The sequence below is a fragment of the Hippocampus zosterae genome, chromosome 1 (genome assembly GCF_025434085.1).
Source record: "Hippocampus zosterae strain Florida chromosome 1, ASM2543408v3, whole genome shotgun sequence".
NCBI classification, from domain to species: domain Eukaryota; kingdom Metazoa; phylum Chordata; class Actinopteri; order Syngnathiformes; family Syngnathidae; genus Hippocampus; species Hippocampus zosterae.
In genome coordinates this window covers 25,017,501-25,035,018 of record NC_067451.1, presented here as the reverse complement: position 1 = coordinate 25,035,018, position 17,518 = coordinate 25,017,501, and the positions used below count along the sequence as shown (strand labels likewise).

Below are 17,518 nucleotides of genomic sequence, written 5' to 3'. Positions count from 1 at the left end.
ACAATCAAGGTTTCCTTTTAATTACTCAGAATTAAAAAAAAATGTAATCTACCAGTCACCCCAAAAGAATTGGCTACAGTCATGGATGCTATTCCTTCTGGAATCTTGACCCTCTTGAAAGGGGTGGACAGAACAACCTCCACACCAACCCTGGACCCTAAAATGACTGCTATCGGCAAATCCTGTTTCACGTCAACATCAGTCAGAAATAACACCCGTAATATACGTTCCCTGTTCCAAAAAGACATTTCAACAATCCCACACATTATTACCTACTGGTCTGGTTTTGTTGATAATCTACCATACAAATACCTCCTGACTACCGTAATATAGTAAGGGATTAAATCTCTTTTAAAATGTTACACAAATACTATCCCACCAAGCATTATCTTCTTAGGTTCAAGAAAGACATCTCTGTTGATTGTTCATTTTGTGGATTGTACCCTGAGTGAACAATGGTTCACTTGTTCTGGCAATGCCAGTATACCAACACATTTTGGAAAGTTGTATCCAGATTTATTATTGAACATATTGACTCTGACTTTATGCTATACTGGAAAAATGTACTATTTGGGTTCTACAAAAGTGAGGAAAAGAAACACTAAACAAACCATTATAAATTTAATAATCATTCTCGCTAAATTCCATATCCACAAATCCAGATGAAATAATTCGAAACCTCTTTTCTTAATTTTTGAATCAGAAACAAAGCAGTACCTGAGTTCTATTATGGATTCCAAAAACAAGAAAGCTGTTAAGACTCTGGCTATATGCTCCTTGATTGAAAATGTTGTCTAAAAATCCCCGGGCTTCTTTTTTGTTTAAACGTGTGCAATATGTGTATGTAATAAAAACATGTTTGTTTTGTTTTCTGAGAATTGTATTCCGACTTGTTCAATAAAGACTATTAAAAAAAAAACACAGGACGTACACCGCAAAACGGCTAGAAATAAACTACAGTACAGTATGTATAGTATTCAACGCTATTGATTCAAAAGTCCGACATAGCTTTTATTTTGCAATTAATTATGCATTCAAAAAGCACGGTTCTACTTAAACGTTCATATTGTAATAGCTGCTCATTGTAATTTGTGAGTGAGAGGGTGGGGCCACTTGAGAGGCGATGGCCGGGAGGGGAAGATTGGCTGTGAAAGGCAGTCTGAGTGTGGAGCGTATGGGCGTGAATAAATTGCTGCCATCACCACCTCTGGTGTGAAACTGTTGTCACTGTTCTGTTTAAAAGTGCGAGCAATACAATACAATACATGCTGATTTAGATTTAGCGCTTTCACAACAGCGGCAGCTGTAACAAAGCGCTTAGCGCATTATGCGACTGTGCGCATCCTTGATCACACTGAAGGGCATTACAATATGTTTGTGTGTTCAACAAAGGTTGTCTAAAAGGATATCACTGTTAAATTAGCCGTTCCAAACCGGTACTTTACATTATGTTTAAAAATTTCACAAGTTTGCGTTCATTTTTCCAAGTTGCTGCTGTTGTAATCTACTGTAGTTCATACAGCAAATCCTGAACAGTGAACACCAGTTCCTGGAAGGTGGGTCTCTCGTCTGCCTTCTAGAGAGAACAAAATAGAAAAATCACACATGTCAAACACATTTCTTTTGTGTACTGTACATTAAATAAATAAACAATATAATTACTGAATAATGTAAGTTTATATTTCCCATTAAAATTAATGACAGGATAATTTCATAAAATGTTATATATACATAAAACAATAATGTGAACGACTTCACATTTTATTTTAATTTATTTCAATTCTAATTATTTTTCATTATCGGCATTATAAAGTCCATATATGCAACATTACAATGAAATCGAGACAAGAACCTTACTATTGAAATGTATGATGTGAAACAAGATCCTACTGCAGAAAACGGGTATGTAAAACAATAATAGGTCAAATAAAAAAATAAACTGTACTGCGATACTCTATGGTAAAAAGCACATACAAATACATCTAGTGAGGTCTTTGCTTTTTGTCAGAAAATAAAAACAAACAAGTGACATAGGAGACAGGGAGAACAAGATGTAACATTTTCAACCCAGAATCTCAGAACTGTGAGGCAGATGTGCGAACCACTTATCAAGTGTGTATTTCCATAAAACCAGCATTTCCAAGGTGGATTTGTACTTACATCGATCCAGCATGACGACATGACATTGTAGACCTTCTCACACGCCAGCTGAGGACGGTACAGTCGGAGGCCTCCAGACACTTGAGACACGATTTCATTGTTGTTCAGACGGTCATACGGGAGCCTCCCCAAAGTGTACACCTCCCACATCAGCACCCCTGGGAACATATGGAAGTGTCAAATTCTGTACCTAAACATGAACCAGCAAAGGGGATTTATCAGTGGCTTTTTGGACGACACCATTACATACCGTAAGCCCAAATGTCCGACTTGCTGCTGAATCTGCAATAGAGGAGAACTTCAGGAGGCGACCAGCGGACGGGGAATTTGGAACCCGCAGAGCTTGTGTACTCGTCATCTAGGACGTACCTGAAGATAATAAACTTAGTTAAACATTGTTATGATTGTTGTTATAATTGGCCTTTCGTGAGGACTTAGTCCACCTCCTAATATGACATTAGCGTCAGAGAAACTATCATTCAGATAGAAAGAACAGAAAATGCAGAATAAATGTTTGCCGAATAACATGACAAAAACAAATCTGTCAGACTACAGATGCCACAACATGGCAGCAAAGCACTTTCTTTTATTAGATAAGACTATGGCCTGACGAAATGAAGCTCCTCCCCTCACTCCAGTTAAGTTGCTGGACAGTGTGCTGTCACCAGATGGCGCCAAAACAATTTTATTTATGGCTTGGATTTGAGCACAAAAACAGTTTTTTAGCAACATGCAAATGTGCGACTGGCAAACCGCAAATACTGTATGCGGCGGTTCACTGTTATAAGTTTCGCTCGGACCATCCAATCAGAGGACAGCAAAATACTCATGTTATTTTCTGCCAACAAGCTGGCACTCGAAGGTTAATTGCTAATATAATTTGAATTAAGTAATCGACCAGCACTGGTGTTTTTGAAGGCCCTGGGAAGATTACAATGATGTGGCAGTACACACGCTCTGAAAACATTGGGTCAAATGGAACCTAATATGGGTCAAAAATGGACCGACCCAAAAGTTGGATCATAATAAATAACCAATAAAACAACCCAAAACTTGGGTGAATAAACTAATATGTAATTATATACAGTGTAATAATGATAATAAACCCAACGGTTGTGTCAATCCCCTTTTTGACCAATTTGGCTTTTACAAGTATAGAGGCTGAAATTTGATTGGATAAAAAAATCTAACATGAACACTTCCATTGACCAAATATTACAATTTAGGTTCTAAATGTAGTGGCAGGTCAGCGCATCCGATAGTGCCGGTAGAGGGCCTTGCTCGCCCTTCATTATACAATAAAATCATGTTTATTTTTCTCGCGCTGTGACAACAGCTGTAGCTGTAACACAACACTTTGCAGAATTGCTGTGATTCTACCTTGACAAACCAAAGTCTGCCACTTTGACTGTTCCGTTGCCGTCAACCAAACAGTTCCTGGCTGCCTGGGGTTGAAATGAAGACACATTTTAATTGAAAACTGTCCACTGGAGCGAGTCACCATGATGCAGGTCTGTGCCCTCTCACCAGATCCCTGTGGATGTACTGCTTGGACTCCAGGTAGGCCATTCCCTCGGAGACGTCTTTGCACATCTCCAGGAGCTGTACGGAGGTGGGGTGCTGCCTGAGGCCCTCCCTGAGGTAGGTGAGCAGGCAGCCATTGGAGAGGAACTCAGTCACAATGTAGATGCTGCTCTGCTTGGTGCACACGCCATACAGCTGCACCAGGTTCTCGTGGTGGAGCATCCTAGTTTGAAATAGCGGGCTCGTGATCCAACGCATACCACATCATGTGTCGTTTCTCGGATGACCCATCGATTGCGCTTTACATCATGATCTTGGCTTCCTCTATGAAGTCATCCTCCGACATGGCCCCGGCTTTAATCATCTTGATAGCCACGTCGTGCTGGCCCTTCCATTTTCCGTGCTGCACCACGCCAAACTGACCCGTACCCAGGACCCGAATGAAAGTCAGACAGGAGGGGTCGATCTCCCACATGCCTACAGAACACAAACAAGATTTGTGTCTTCTTACTTGTATTTTGACCCTTATTTAAATATTGTCAACGTTTTCAGTATTTCTATGTTTTCATGTTGCGTGTAAAGTGGAGTTGAATAAAGTATTCTCCGAGTCCAATGGCATTTTGGGTCATGTAGTCTTTTAACCTGCGGCATACGCAACAAGAATGCTATTTATTGCATTATGCTCCTTTTAGTCATTAACTATTGTCTCTCTCCATCTGTCTGTCTCCATCTAGATCACAGGCCATTTAGCTCATCGTCATTTCTACTCCCACTTTTCAGTCCCTTGTAGCATTATGGGTAATGGTTTCCAAATGTTTTAACTAAAATACTTCCAATCCATTGATTAAAATACATTGCATTGTCCAGTTTCTTCAGTGACTTACCATAGCCAAGACCTGCTGTGGATGGAGGCTGTGCTCGATCGGAAACAATATATTTCAGTCTGCTAAACATGCCTGGTGATTTGGAGAACAGAACAGAAAGTATTACTTAGAATCAAGCTTAGAGAGGTAGACCAAACATGTTTAAAAGACTAATGTTCATTTAAAGATCCCATGTCATCAAAATCACATTTCACCCACTTTTATTATGCATAACAGGTCAAAATGAGTTTCTAACATGGTTTAAGTTTTTGAATCTATGCGCTTTGTCGTTGGTACTCAGTAGACTTTGAAAGGCAAAAATGAGCACATTTGTTTTCGGCATTGTTGTGATGTGGATTTGTCATTATTCAAGCATTTGCCCATACACCTCGGGGAAAAATAGCCGACAGAGACAATACATCGGTCTCTTGTGCAAAGCTAAACCTTTGCATCAGCTACCAACCTCACAGGAAATAAGGAATATGTTTTAAGCGACAGCCACACATACACATGCGGTCAGTCAGCCCCGGCGCGTCAGAGGCATCACTGCAGAAGTGGACATTAAAAGAAAAAATAAACACATTAAAAAAACATTTTAAAAGGAGGAAGAAAAAATGTTACTCCAGGCGGAACACCAGGCCATCGCTCATGGCCCCCTTCAGAGTGTGTCCGGCCAGAATTTGCCGATAGCCCCCTGAACTAAATGGAAACCAACACAATGAGACACGGTGTCTACAAAATGCCTACACGTGGGTAACTAACCAATCTGAGGAAGGCTGTTGTCCATATTAAAATAAGGAAAACAGAGATCCGATCGGAAGAAACCTTTTTAACATACGAACATTTTTAAAACACTCATTGGAAAAGAACATTCTGCTAGTTTTCACCCCAAATAGACTTGTGAACTGGATAATAGGAAAAAAAGACTCTGAAAAAACTGTGATATGGGATGTTTAAAAACATGACTTGCTTGTGTGATATTATCCTCATAGAGTGTATAGAGTAGCTTAATGTTCGTGAACCTGCGGCATTGTGCTGATGGTAGTTGATGAGCTCCGGGATGTTGTTGAAGTTGTGCTTCTCAGCCAAGTAGAACTGTCCCTGCGGGGTGGTGCAGATGTTGTAATGTTTGCAAATACCACCGGCCTCTCTGCGGACGGAAAGAAAGAAACGATCACATGATGCAGGAGGTTATGCGGGCTTGTCATTATCCACAGAGCAGATGGGGTCAGGGAGATAAGAGTGGTTTTGCATCAACGATTTACATGTGATCCTATCCACTGTTTCTGTTACACTTTGTCTTTTGCGGTACATCCAGCGGATACATGATATTGTACTGTAAATAGTGTCGTGTGAAGCAGAGTGAAACTCACCCGCCGCCTTTGCTGAACAGAGACACGGTGTACTTCCCTGGCTTGCTGGAGTCTCGCACCAGGAAGCCTCCATCTTTGTTCTGAGGGTCAAAAAAAGTGAGGCAATCCAAATACTGAACAACTTGGAGTTTGCGCTTGTTAGGGCATTGTGTTAGATTTGGCAGCATGGTTACATCGTGGTTAGCACGTTTGCCCTGTGTTTAAGCCTTGCGATTGGTTGACGAGTAACCAATCCAGCTCTCACCAAGTCGGTTGAGACGTAGTCCAGCTAGTCTGAAACTAGGTATGAACAATTTCGGAGAAAAAAAATTGATGTCAATTTGAATAGGATTAGTTCTTCAACCCATTCCGAGACGCTTGCGAGGACAAGAACTACGTATTGCAATTATGAGCACTGGGCTAAATGCTTTTGATGCTTTTTTAATGAGTCTTACCTCAGTCTTCAGGAGCTTCTCTGCCTGGCTACGGTTTGTATTCTTGCAGTACCAACTTCAAAAGAAAGACAATTTTTCAGAGAATTTGGTGTTTTTCGACATAACATGCAAATTAAATGAGGAATTCTGACGAAGCAGACTCATGTTGATACTTACTCATATCTGTCTAGGCCGTGTCCAACTTCCACCACATAGTTGCTGGGTATGTAACCCTCATTTCTACAATATCAAACACATTTTTAAGCATAGTTGTTAGGAACGCAGCCAACCTTAGGCGATAGTTTCACCGACCCGTATTTGTCTCTGGCTCTCCACCAGTTGGGGTCAGACTTGTCCAGAATGGTGTACTCCTCATCCTTCTTCAGCTCGAGGTCGTGAGACATCATGGCCGGGTGGTTGTATTGAGCTACGACACTCATCCCCGCGCAGGGCTCGTTGGCCTCGGGAAGCTGCGGAGGTAATCGTCGGCCGGGCTTGTCCTGAAAAACACAATAACGTATCGTTACCTCGGCCAAACACACAAAGCTTGAAACGCAATGGATTGTTTTGATTGGTATTTGTTTGCTACTTGGCAAAACTGGACAAACAACGACACGTAAGTGGCAAACAACAATGGAAGCAGGCCTGTAAAGAAATGGATTCTCTCTTTTTGCTGTTCGAGTCACATAAGAACACATCCCCTGACTGCAAATGGTAGAGTTTAGGGATAAATGTTTTTGAAAAATGATCTAAATGCATTTTCATCAATATTGCAGTGAAAAATAATCGGTTGATTGTAAAATATGACATTATATATGACATTTGAGCATGATGTATTTTATGTCCATTAACAGTACAGTAAGCATTTTTATCCTTCACTTTCCCGACGTATTTTCCACCAGGCATTTTTCCACACTTTTTTTTCCTGCTTTTCCTTATTTTATTTTATTTTTGACAAAGACATCGTACCGTCATTTTGAGATTGTGGCTTCTGTACTTGCTAATACTAGTGATGAGCCACATGTGAAGGGGATTTGTGTGTGTTGAATAAATTCAAGCGTTAATATATTCATTGGTGTACCACGGGTTTATGTTTGTGTACATGCAAAATGTCACGGGCGGGGTGTCACTGAACTGTTTTCTGCTACTTCAGAATTCAAGAAAAATGTTGATTGGCTGACGTCGCCGTCGGAATGGGCCGGTCTGAAATAATGATGGAATAATGACTGAGGCACTGACGTGCTTACCACTGCTGTCTTCAGCAGGAAGTAGCCCGTGAAAAAAAATAAATGGAACAGTACTGTCCATTCATCTTACATCATCATCTGTAGCAGGAAGCAGTTTGCTCCACAATTCAACTTTTCTTTAACGAGTTTCTCTTTCTCTTTGCTGTTTGGGTAACGCTGGAGCTGTCCTCAGTAATTGCCGAATTTGAAATGGTCTTACATCACCCTCAGTAAATCAGGAAGCGGCCTTACAGATGGACAGGAAATTGCAGCTCTGTTTGGTTGGTTTTTTTTTTTGCAATTCGGTAAGAGGTACGTATATATTTGAGTTTTGGGCCCTTTTGAGTCACACTTAAAGTACAAAAAATTGTAAAGTCCAGTCTTGTAAACCCAGAAATAGCCTCGTAGATTAAATTTGTGTTTTTCCTCATTGCCATTTTAATCAGAATGAAAGATGGTGCAGTCCAGTCCTCTTGCGTCATTTTCCAGTACTGTATGTCCTTTTAGCCTAGCGGTTTGTGCGCTCAGCTCTGAACTGCTGAAGACTAAATGTTGTTCAAAGTCCAGCAGAGGCTGGACCGCATGGGACACCACTGCTAAATACATTTGCCCTTGCTTTGTCTTGTGATCTGTCCAATTACTTTTTTAAAACTTTTGTTGCCATCTGAAGTTGGATATTCTGCGGTAATGTTAGCCAAGCCCCTGGACCCCGAGCGAACAATTCACTCTACTTTTACAGATGTTTTAAGTGAATCGATAAATGTGTGCTTACCTCTGAAGGAGTCGGGGGCAGAGGTTTGCGGGTTCCCCTCCGAGACATCAAGCCTATTGGGGAAAAAGATGTTCAGGGGTTTAGTCATCCAGCTAGGCTTACAATGCCGATTTGAAAAATCTCATGGCACACCACCGGTCGCAAAAAAATATATCTATAGCTGAAATAATGATGATGTTGTCTCATTTGACTCTAAAATCTACAAACTCAGTGTAAAATCTGGGACTTTTTAATTGAATACAAAGCAATTATTCTTTTGTAAGAAGAGTAAGACACTTTTTGCCATGTAGTGGAAGAGCATTTCATTGTTCTGCCTGTCGCTATGCATCGCTGGCATGTATAGATCTTGAAAGATACATGATTAAAGGAATACAATTGCTGACTTTAATGTAACACGGCCAGTAAAAAAATTGGAAATACTTACTGCATTATCATTACACAAAATCTGTGAAATTATAAAAACCTGATGTGTTCTTTCACTAAAGCCTCCGTTATCAAAGGGTAAAATTAAAATTTCCACAAGGAGGGGTACACTGTATCAATATAATTGACGAGGAGGACATTGTTTTCTGCTGTTTTTGTCAAGCTTTGTCATTGAGACCATTAAACGCAAACAAGAAATCCTGCTGTGCGTCATCAATATTCTTAAACACAACACAGTCAGACATTCATTCATTCATTCATTTTCCGTACCGCTTGATCCTCACGAGGGTCGCGGGGGGTGCTGGAGCCTATCCCAACTGTCTCCGGGCAGTAGGCGGGGGACACCCTGAATCGGTTGCCAGCCAATCACAGGGCACACAGAGACGAACAACCATCCGCGCTCACAGTCACACCTAGGGACAATTTAGAGTGTTCAATCAGCCTGCCACGCATGTTTTTGGAATGTGGGAGGAAACCGGAGCACCCGGAGAAAACCCACGCAGGCCCGGGGAGAACATGCAAACTCCACACAGGGAGGCCGGAGCTGGAATCGAACCCGGTACCTCTGCACTGTGAAGCCGACGTGCTAACCACTGGACTACCGGGCCGCCACAGTCAGACACCACCGGTTAATTCAAGACACGTGATGAAATTCATATCGTTGCTGAGCAATTTAGATGAAATCTCTGGCAATCACTGCAGTCGTAGAGTCTTTCAGAAATAGCGTGTGGCTCATCCTCACCGTTCTTGCTATCCAGAACCTTACAGCCCATCGCCTGCTTGACTTCCTGCTGGCAGCAGAGCCACATGCCGTCGATCCAGAAGCACGGGTGGTATTTTTGCATCAAGTCCTTGTTGGTTTGCACCACTAAACGCACACAAACGCACGCGCACACATTTGAATGAGCACACACTTCCTCCACGAAGTGATGATATCAGTTTGCATGCTGACGTTCTTTCAGCTTCTTTATCCACTGAGCTCGAACTTCCTCTGTCTTTGCGAAGATGTACAGCGGCCCCTCATCGTAAATGACCTTAAAAATAACGACACAGTTAGTTTTCATTTTCACCAATGCCTCTCACACTCTTGCTTCCTGTGTGGTAAGACTCAAGTAGCCCAGTGTACACCTGCAAGCACCACAAAAGACCCCACATCTGGACTGCTTCTTTCACTTCTTACACTAGTTGCACATTCTTCTCTATTCATTGGAAAGGGGGCTGCCAGGAACCAAGACAACTATCTTTCAACATGGCCAAATCAAAACTCTACCTGAAATGCATACATGCGCTCCTGCGGGCTGTTGTGCTCCGTCTGCACCGTTTCGACACACTTGATCTTCTCCAGGTCCACTGAGCCCCTCAGGCCTTTTCGCTTCTGCGAGACAGACGGGAAAAGTACAACAATGCTGTATTTATTTTTACAAAGCAATATTGAAACATTGACCATCCCTACCACAAAAGAACAGGCAAGACTACTTCTGCTTTGCGCTTCGCGTTTCAGGCCTTTTAGATCTACAAATGATTTCTTCGTATTTTGTTTTGTGGTAACTCGTAACAAAGATTGATTTTGGGGTAAAAGTACATACATTTTATTTAAGAAAAATAGTGCAGAGGAAGTCATATAAAATAAAACAGAAATAATGAATAAAATTACAGATGCATGAAAATTCTACCAAAGCACAGTTAATAAACATTTGTACTCCATTACATTACAATACTAATTACTGTACTGTGTTGCAACAACAAAACACAGGTGAATTGGTGCCTTCTGACATCCAGTGGAATTCAGGGGCATTCAACTATTTTGCCTGTCACTCTATATTGATCGCATAGATAGATGAGCATTATTTCTAGATATATGATCATTTAATTGAAAGGGGATAATTTCCACAGTTATTATAGTGAAAGGAAAACTACTTAAATAACTAAAACAAAATTTGAAAACCCTTTTTTTGTGGGAGGTGGGGTGGGGGGGGGGGGTTAAAAATCGATATCTGAAATATTACACTTTACGTTTATCAAGCTAACTATAATAATGTGAAACTGGCCTCTGGTTACGCCTTTGTCACGTAATTTAACAGAGCGTATTTTATGAGTTATTTTAAGTGTTAGTTAATTATAAAAACATATTTACCTCCATATGGGCGTACAGAAGAAAGAGGGTCATATAGTCATTTCGCAATTGTAGTTGACTTTATTACACAATACTTAGTGAGATTTTTTTTAGCTTTCACTTCACAAAAAAACACAGCACAGTTGTTGGAAACCATTGATCAATGTCAATAAATCATTGAATTGCTCAAGAAAGCTCAACTGATCAATATAACATCGTTTGGGAAACTAGTAGCACACAATTGAGTTTTTTTCCCTTCAAGGATGTGGATAAAAGGGCCAAACAGCGTTCCATCCTCACCCCTTTGTCAGCATCATAGTCGTAGTAGGAGAGTTTCTCCCGTGTGAGGATGAACCATCTCTCTTTATAGTTCAACGGCGACGTTTTCCTCCTCTGCTGCGAGCGCTTAATGAAAATATCTTCCAAAATGCTGTCACACATGGTTCGCGCCTGCGTGATCTGCAATGAATGATCAACAGATCGCTGTAGTCTGCAAGGTTGTTGAAAGTGGCCAGCGGCCACTGGAGTGAATGAATCTGTCATTTGTTGTGTATATTCGGTGTAGCAGGGGTGCCCATTAGGTAGATCCCGGTAGATCTAAGAAAGGTCCCAAGTAGATCCGAAGAGTGTCGAGAAGAAAAAAAACAACCATTTGTGTGTTTTTGTACATGTTGGTAATATATTTTTTGTGTTAATATACATTGCACCCTAATCATCTGATCAGTCTCATTTTCACTCATTTATTTTTTTTTAATAAAAGAAAGTAGGTAAATCTTACATTTACGGTGGCGTGTAAAAGTTGTTAGCGCTCAGCAGTTTGCAATTGCAGCTTGTGATCAGAGCTGTTGCGCTCTATCTTTTATCGTCATGATTCTCATTCAGAGTTTGCTTCGTGTACAATTCACCGAGGGCACGAGCAAAGAATAAGAATCGAGGAGGGCCCAGGGAAGCACTTTAAAACGGTACGTGTGAGCTACGATAGTTACCAGGCTGCAAAAGGGCGTAGCATGCCTCCGTTTCAGGCTGTTTCTCATCATGGCGTGCGCGCGTGTGTGTGTGTGTGTGTGTGTGTGTGTGCGCGTGTGTGTGTGTGCGCGTGCGCGTGCGCATGCACCGGTAAGGGTAGATCCCGGGAGATTACCGGTAGTTGATCGAAAAGTAGATCTTGGATCCAAAAAGTTTGGGCACCCCTGGTGTAATGGCTAGTGATGTGTCGTTCGCGAACGAGCCGGCTCAGAGAGCCGGCTTTTTGAAGTGAACCATGGGAGCTGGCTCCCACCTCATTTGGGAGCCGGCTCCTCATTGGGAGCCGGAAGGGGAGGGTTACACACACACACGCACGCACGCACGCACGCACACACACACACACACACACACACACACACACACACACACACACACACACACACACACACACACACACACACACACACACACACACATCAGGCTCAAGCAAGAGAACCAGCTATTAATGAAGGGGCTAGTGTGTCTGCAACTTTTGCTGCTGCTGCAATTTCACAACTGCCTAGAGAATACACTTATTTAACACTTCATGTAGTTCATAGGTGTCAAACTCAGGTCCTGGAGGGCCGCTGTCCTGCATGTTTTCCAAGTCTCCCTGCTGCAACACACCTGATTCAAATGAACAGGTTCAATATCAGGCTTCTGCAGAGCTTGCTGATGATCTGATCATTTGAATCAAGTGTGTTGCAACAGGGAGACTTGGAAAACATGCAGGGCAACGGCCCTCCAGGACCTGAGTTTGACACCTATGATGTAGTCAGTGTAGAAAGAAAAAAGGGAAAGACATTCAAAAATTTACGATCAGTATTCACTTTCACTTACATCAATTTATTGGATTATTGGATTTATTGGATTTATCTTGCTTCCTCCGTCTTTCATTTTGATAACTTATACCCTCTCTTCCAGCGTCAGAGCTCTCCTTGTGTTAGCTGCTTGACATCCAAAGGTCCGTTTTGTAGCCATTTTAGCAATGCAACATTCTTGCTGCGTCTGAAACTAACAATAACAAATACTTCCTGGACTACTGCCCATGTGTAAACCAGTGTGGTGGTTGCTGTTGCCGTCGCTGTTGGATTAGACTTTCTTGCAGTGAATCTCGTCGCGAGGCAAGAGCAGAGAAAAATATTTCGTATAACGCAACAAGTTTTTTTTCGTTGTATGGGAGGCAGGAGAGTGGGAATGGTGTTCATGCATGAAGATTTTTTCATACTAGGGGGTATTTTCGTCCATGTAGGTTTCGTTGTAGAGGAGTTTCGCTGTAACTTTATTTTGGAAAAAGTACAACTTTAGTCTTAGTTGTCAATTTATCATTGTAACAACATGAGTTTTGATTCTTGAAAATAGGCAACTGTTTATCCTATGGCCCTCAGTGGTAGACCTGGTTGTTATGATTAATTGGTCTTAGGTTTGTGTGGAAGGGTTTCCCATGTAAGGGAAAATAAGTTGGAGAACACTGATCTAAAGTAACGGAGTGGAGCATCAGAATGTGTACTTGTGTGTGCGTGTGTGTCTTTTAATATGAACGGCAGTTGACTCAAAGGCAGACAGACTGATGGGGAAGTGGCGTCAGGCTTGCAGGACAGCAATGCTTTCAACACAGATCTGTCACGACTGGAGTTATCATAGCATCGGCTTCATGACATATTTTAATACCCCACACATGCGATGTAGTTCCCCCTTGTGACAACTCCTTAGTGCCATTTTATTGCTTAATCCGGCATCACCCCCCCCCCCCCCAACTATACATCATGGGTCATTTTCAGTTTGTCGGGGGCCACGCTGTTAACCTTCTGCAATAAATATGATCCAACGATTAAACAAGTGTGTAGAGTGAAGCCCTGTTGATACTTCCTATACACAAATTCACCTATTTGTTTTATCATTGGATCCTGTCTTTGGCTATTCTCAAATCAACTCACCCATTTGCATATAATTGCTATAATTAAACGGGGTTTTTGCTGTTATATGCAGATGTACTGACAGTCAATGTTCCCTCTAAGATGCCAGTGTGAGCAGTTGCACACAACTCTCACCTTCAGAGGGCACATGGTGACCCTTCAGCGCACCATGCACAAATATTATATTTCCCCACTCATTCCTTCATTTCCACGCCAGTTTAATCTACAAACGGGAGACCACATCATTCCCACTTCCCTTACAGTTTGAGGACTGCGACTAACACTACAAAGCATACACTGACATACATATAGTACACTCTCACTTGCTTGAGGCTCCACGTGGATTGTTCAATTCAGGAAGTCAAAACATGGGCGTAGTTCATGAGCCCCTTAAATGAAGCTCTTTCGCTAGAAATTTTTGTGTTTTATGAAATAACATGTTTTCCATTATTTATGAGTGGACAATGTACTGGTAATTTGTATTGAGACTTAACCATTGTATTTCAAATTAAAATAAAAAATTAGGGCTGATTTTATTCGTGTCAGAAATATGTATTCAATTATATGGTTCTATTTTGATATACAGGTATAGATGGTTTGAAATGCGTTATAACATCCATCCATCCATTTTCTTATCCGCGTATCCTCACGAGGGTTGCGTGCCCGCTGCAGTATATCCCGGCTGTCATCGGACAGGAGGCGGGAAACACCCACAACTGGTTGTCAGCCAATCGCAAGGCACACAGACAACCAACCATCCACGTTCACAATCACACCTCGGGACAATTTAGTGTGTTCCAATAACCTGTTTGAACACATGTTTTTGAAATGTGGGAGGAAACAGGGGGAAAACCTATGCAGGCAAGAGGAGAACATGCAAACTCCACACAGGAAGGCTGGAGCTGGAATCGAGCACTACACCTCTGCACTGAGAGACCGACAGGCTAATCAGTCGACCACCTTGCCACCCCTATAACATACATACATCATGTAAATTGTTTTGTTCCCAAGTTTTGGACAGGTGTTATATTGGTTTGGCCGCCATTTGCACGTCTGATGTTGCTCACCGTGTCATTCAGAGTTTTTGTGTGAATGGGGTCAAGTAGAGAGCCTTCACGCGTGTACCAACAAGTACCGGCGACCCTGTTAATCTCCCAAACCCACGGGGGAGACCAATCTCTACACCACGCACAGTACTGAATAATTGGGGTGGTAAAAGGATAAACCCTCGGCCCCAATTATGCCAAACTTAAAGATAGTCAGTTTCAACGCTGAAGGAATTTCATCAACAAAAGCCGAAATTCTCTCCAACCTCAAAGCTGACATATTATGCCTACAAGAGACCCACAAGGACTCAATACCACCCAAAATCCCAGGCATGCACCTAGTCGTCCACCATGCTAGCCCTGTTCATGGAACTGCCATCTACACACGAGATCCATCGAACATCCTAAACAGCAGGGATCTCTCCGAAGAAGGGATGGAAATACTTGAAGTAGAAACGACACATATCACCATTGTATCAGTTTACAAACCACCATTAACACCATTCATGTGGCCCACAACCGTCAGCCAAAGAAACAAGGCCCTAGTTGCTATTGGTGATTTCAATAGCCATAACACCATCTGGGGCTACGCCCAAAATGATAAGAATGGAGAGGTCGTTGAAGAATGGGCATTAAATAACAACCTGACAATCTTACATAATGCTAAAGATAAACCATCCTTCATGAGTGCAAGATGGAAAAGAGGCTATAATCCTGATCTGGCATTTGTGTCCTCTAACATCTACACAAATTTTGAAAAATTTGTCAACGACCCAATCCCCAGATCACAACATAGACCAATCACTTTGAATGTGAGGCCAGTCATCAGGCCTCTCGACTCCAAATCAACACCCAGATTTAACTTTAGAAAGGCAAAATGGGAAGATCTCACCCTTGAACTACATTCCAGGATCTCCACCATTGCAGCACGAGCAGAGAACTATGAACACTTCCAAAAGCTTGTCTGGGAGGTTTCCAGGAGACACATCCCAAGAGGATGCAGAAAGACCTTCATTCCTTGCCTAACAGATCAAAGCAAGGAACTTTATGAGGATTATGTTCAAGCATATAATGCAGATCCATTTGATGAAAATACCATCCAACTAGGTGAATTGTTAACAGCCTCTGTTGCAAATGGTAAATGTGAACGCTGGCAAGAACTTATATGCAACACAGATATGACTCATAATAGCAAGAAGGCATGGAGCACAATAGAGAAATTGAATACAGAAAAGAACATCCGAACAAGAACAGCTGCCGTTACACCGGACGAAGTGGCAAACCAACTACTACTCAATGGAAAACCACCCAATAAAGAGCGAGGATACCTCAAAAAAAATGAAATCAGAAATGGACTGCATCATGCAAGAAAGTGATGAACTCTTCAATCCGTTCACCATGGAAGAACTCTTGGAAGCCATGAAATACCTCAAACCTGGCAAAGCAGCAGGACTTGATGGTATTACAACAGAGATAACTCGGCACTTCGGTACAAAGACCAGATCATGGATACTTACTCTCTTCAACAACTGTGCAGCAAGTCTAAAGATCCCGAAGATATGGCGAAGAGCAAGAGTCGTGGCCCTGCTAAAACCTGGTAAAGACCCAGAGAATAAAAAAGCTATCGTCCTATTTCGCTCCTATGCACCCTCTACAAATTATATGAACGAATGATAATGGCCCGAATGCACCCTACAGTGGAACAACAACTATCGCCAGACCAGGCTGGATTTCGTCCAGGGTGATCATGCTGTAGCCAAATATTAAACCTCACTCAGTACATCGAGGATGGTTTTGAGGCCAAGCAAATTACTGGTGCAGTTTTTGTAGACCTGACTGCTGCATACGATACAGTAAATCACAGAATCCTTCTCCTGAAACTTGCCAAAGCTGTTCATAAAACAACGATTGTGAAAATCATACAATCACTGCTTACAAACAGACGCTTCTTTGTAGAAATGGATGGCAAGAAAAGTAGATACCGAACACAAAAAAATGGTCTCCCACAAGGCTCTGTTCTGGCTCCAGTACTTTTTAACATCTACACAAATGACCAGCCAGAGTTTGTAAACATCCGAAGATTTATATATGCCGATGATCTGTGTATTGCCACCCAATCACGCTCATTTGAAACCACCGAAAGGAGACTATCAGCTGCTCTTCAACACCTAACAGAGTATTATAAACAAAACTCACTTAATGCCAATCCAGGAAAGACGCAGGTGTGTGCATTCCACCTAAATAACCACCAGGCAAATAGAAAATTAAGCATCCACTGGAATAATGAGAGACTTGAGCATGTTGACTATCCCGTCTATCTTGGAGTCACATTGGATCGAACGCTCTCCTTCGCAGAACATGTAAGGAAACTCAAGTCAAAAGTTGCCACAAGAAACAACCTATTAGCTAAACTTGCTAACTCTAACTGGGGAACAGATCCTAAAACTCTGAGAACAACAGCTCTAGCACTATGCTACTCTACTGCTGAATATTGCTCAGCAGCATGGGCAAGATCATGCCATGCTCACAAAATAGATCCTGAGCTGAACAACACATGCCGAATAATTACTGGCACACTAAAACCAACACCACTGCCAGAACTCTACAGATTGGCGGGCATCGCACCACCACACATACGTAGAGACATTCATGCAAGGGCACAAAAGCATAATCAAGAAAATGAC

The 17,518-nt window shown here is 42.0% G+C and overlaps 1 protein-coding gene across 2 annotated transcripts in view; it reads right to left on the bottom strand.

The window, feature by feature from the left end:
• Positions 1–611: 611 nt before the first annotated feature.
• The window catches only part of btk (Bruton agammaglobulinemia tyrosine kinase), a 19,274-nt gene continuing 2,367 nt past the window's right edge, over positions 612–17,518 (bottom strand). For both annotated transcript variants that reach the window (XM_052074491.1, XM_052074501.1), the window contains exons 2-18: positions 11,168–11,326; positions 10,025–10,129; positions 9,707–9,788; positions 9,497–9,622; positions 8,332–8,384; positions 6,646–6,833; positions 6,511–6,573; positions 6,355–6,409; positions 5,921–6,000; positions 5,570–5,697; positions 4,569–4,640; positions 3,990–4,161; positions 3,688–3,907; positions 3,541–3,605; positions 2,411–2,529; positions 2,161–2,318; positions 612–1,576 (exon numbers count right to left, since the gene is read on the bottom strand). In XM_052074491.1, coding sequence (XP_051930451.1) covers positions 1,505–1,576; positions 2,161–2,318; positions 2,411–2,529; positions 3,541–3,605; positions 3,688–3,907; positions 3,990–4,161; positions 4,569–4,640; positions 5,570–5,697; positions 5,921–6,000; positions 6,355–6,409; positions 6,511–6,573; positions 6,646–6,833; positions 8,332–8,384; positions 9,497–9,622; positions 9,707–9,788; positions 10,025–10,129; positions 11,168–11,308 — 1,899 coding nt within the window. In that variant the 5' untranslated portion in view covers positions 11,309–11,326 and the 3' untranslated portion in view covers positions 612–1,504. The remainder of the gene's footprint in view (positions 1,577–2,160; positions 2,319–2,410; positions 2,530–3,540; positions 3,606–3,687; positions 3,908–3,989; positions 4,162–4,568; positions 4,641–5,569; positions 5,698–5,920; positions 6,001–6,354; positions 6,410–6,510; positions 6,574–6,645; positions 6,834–8,331; positions 8,385–9,496; positions 9,623–9,706; positions 9,789–10,024; positions 10,130–11,167; positions 11,327–17,518) is intronic.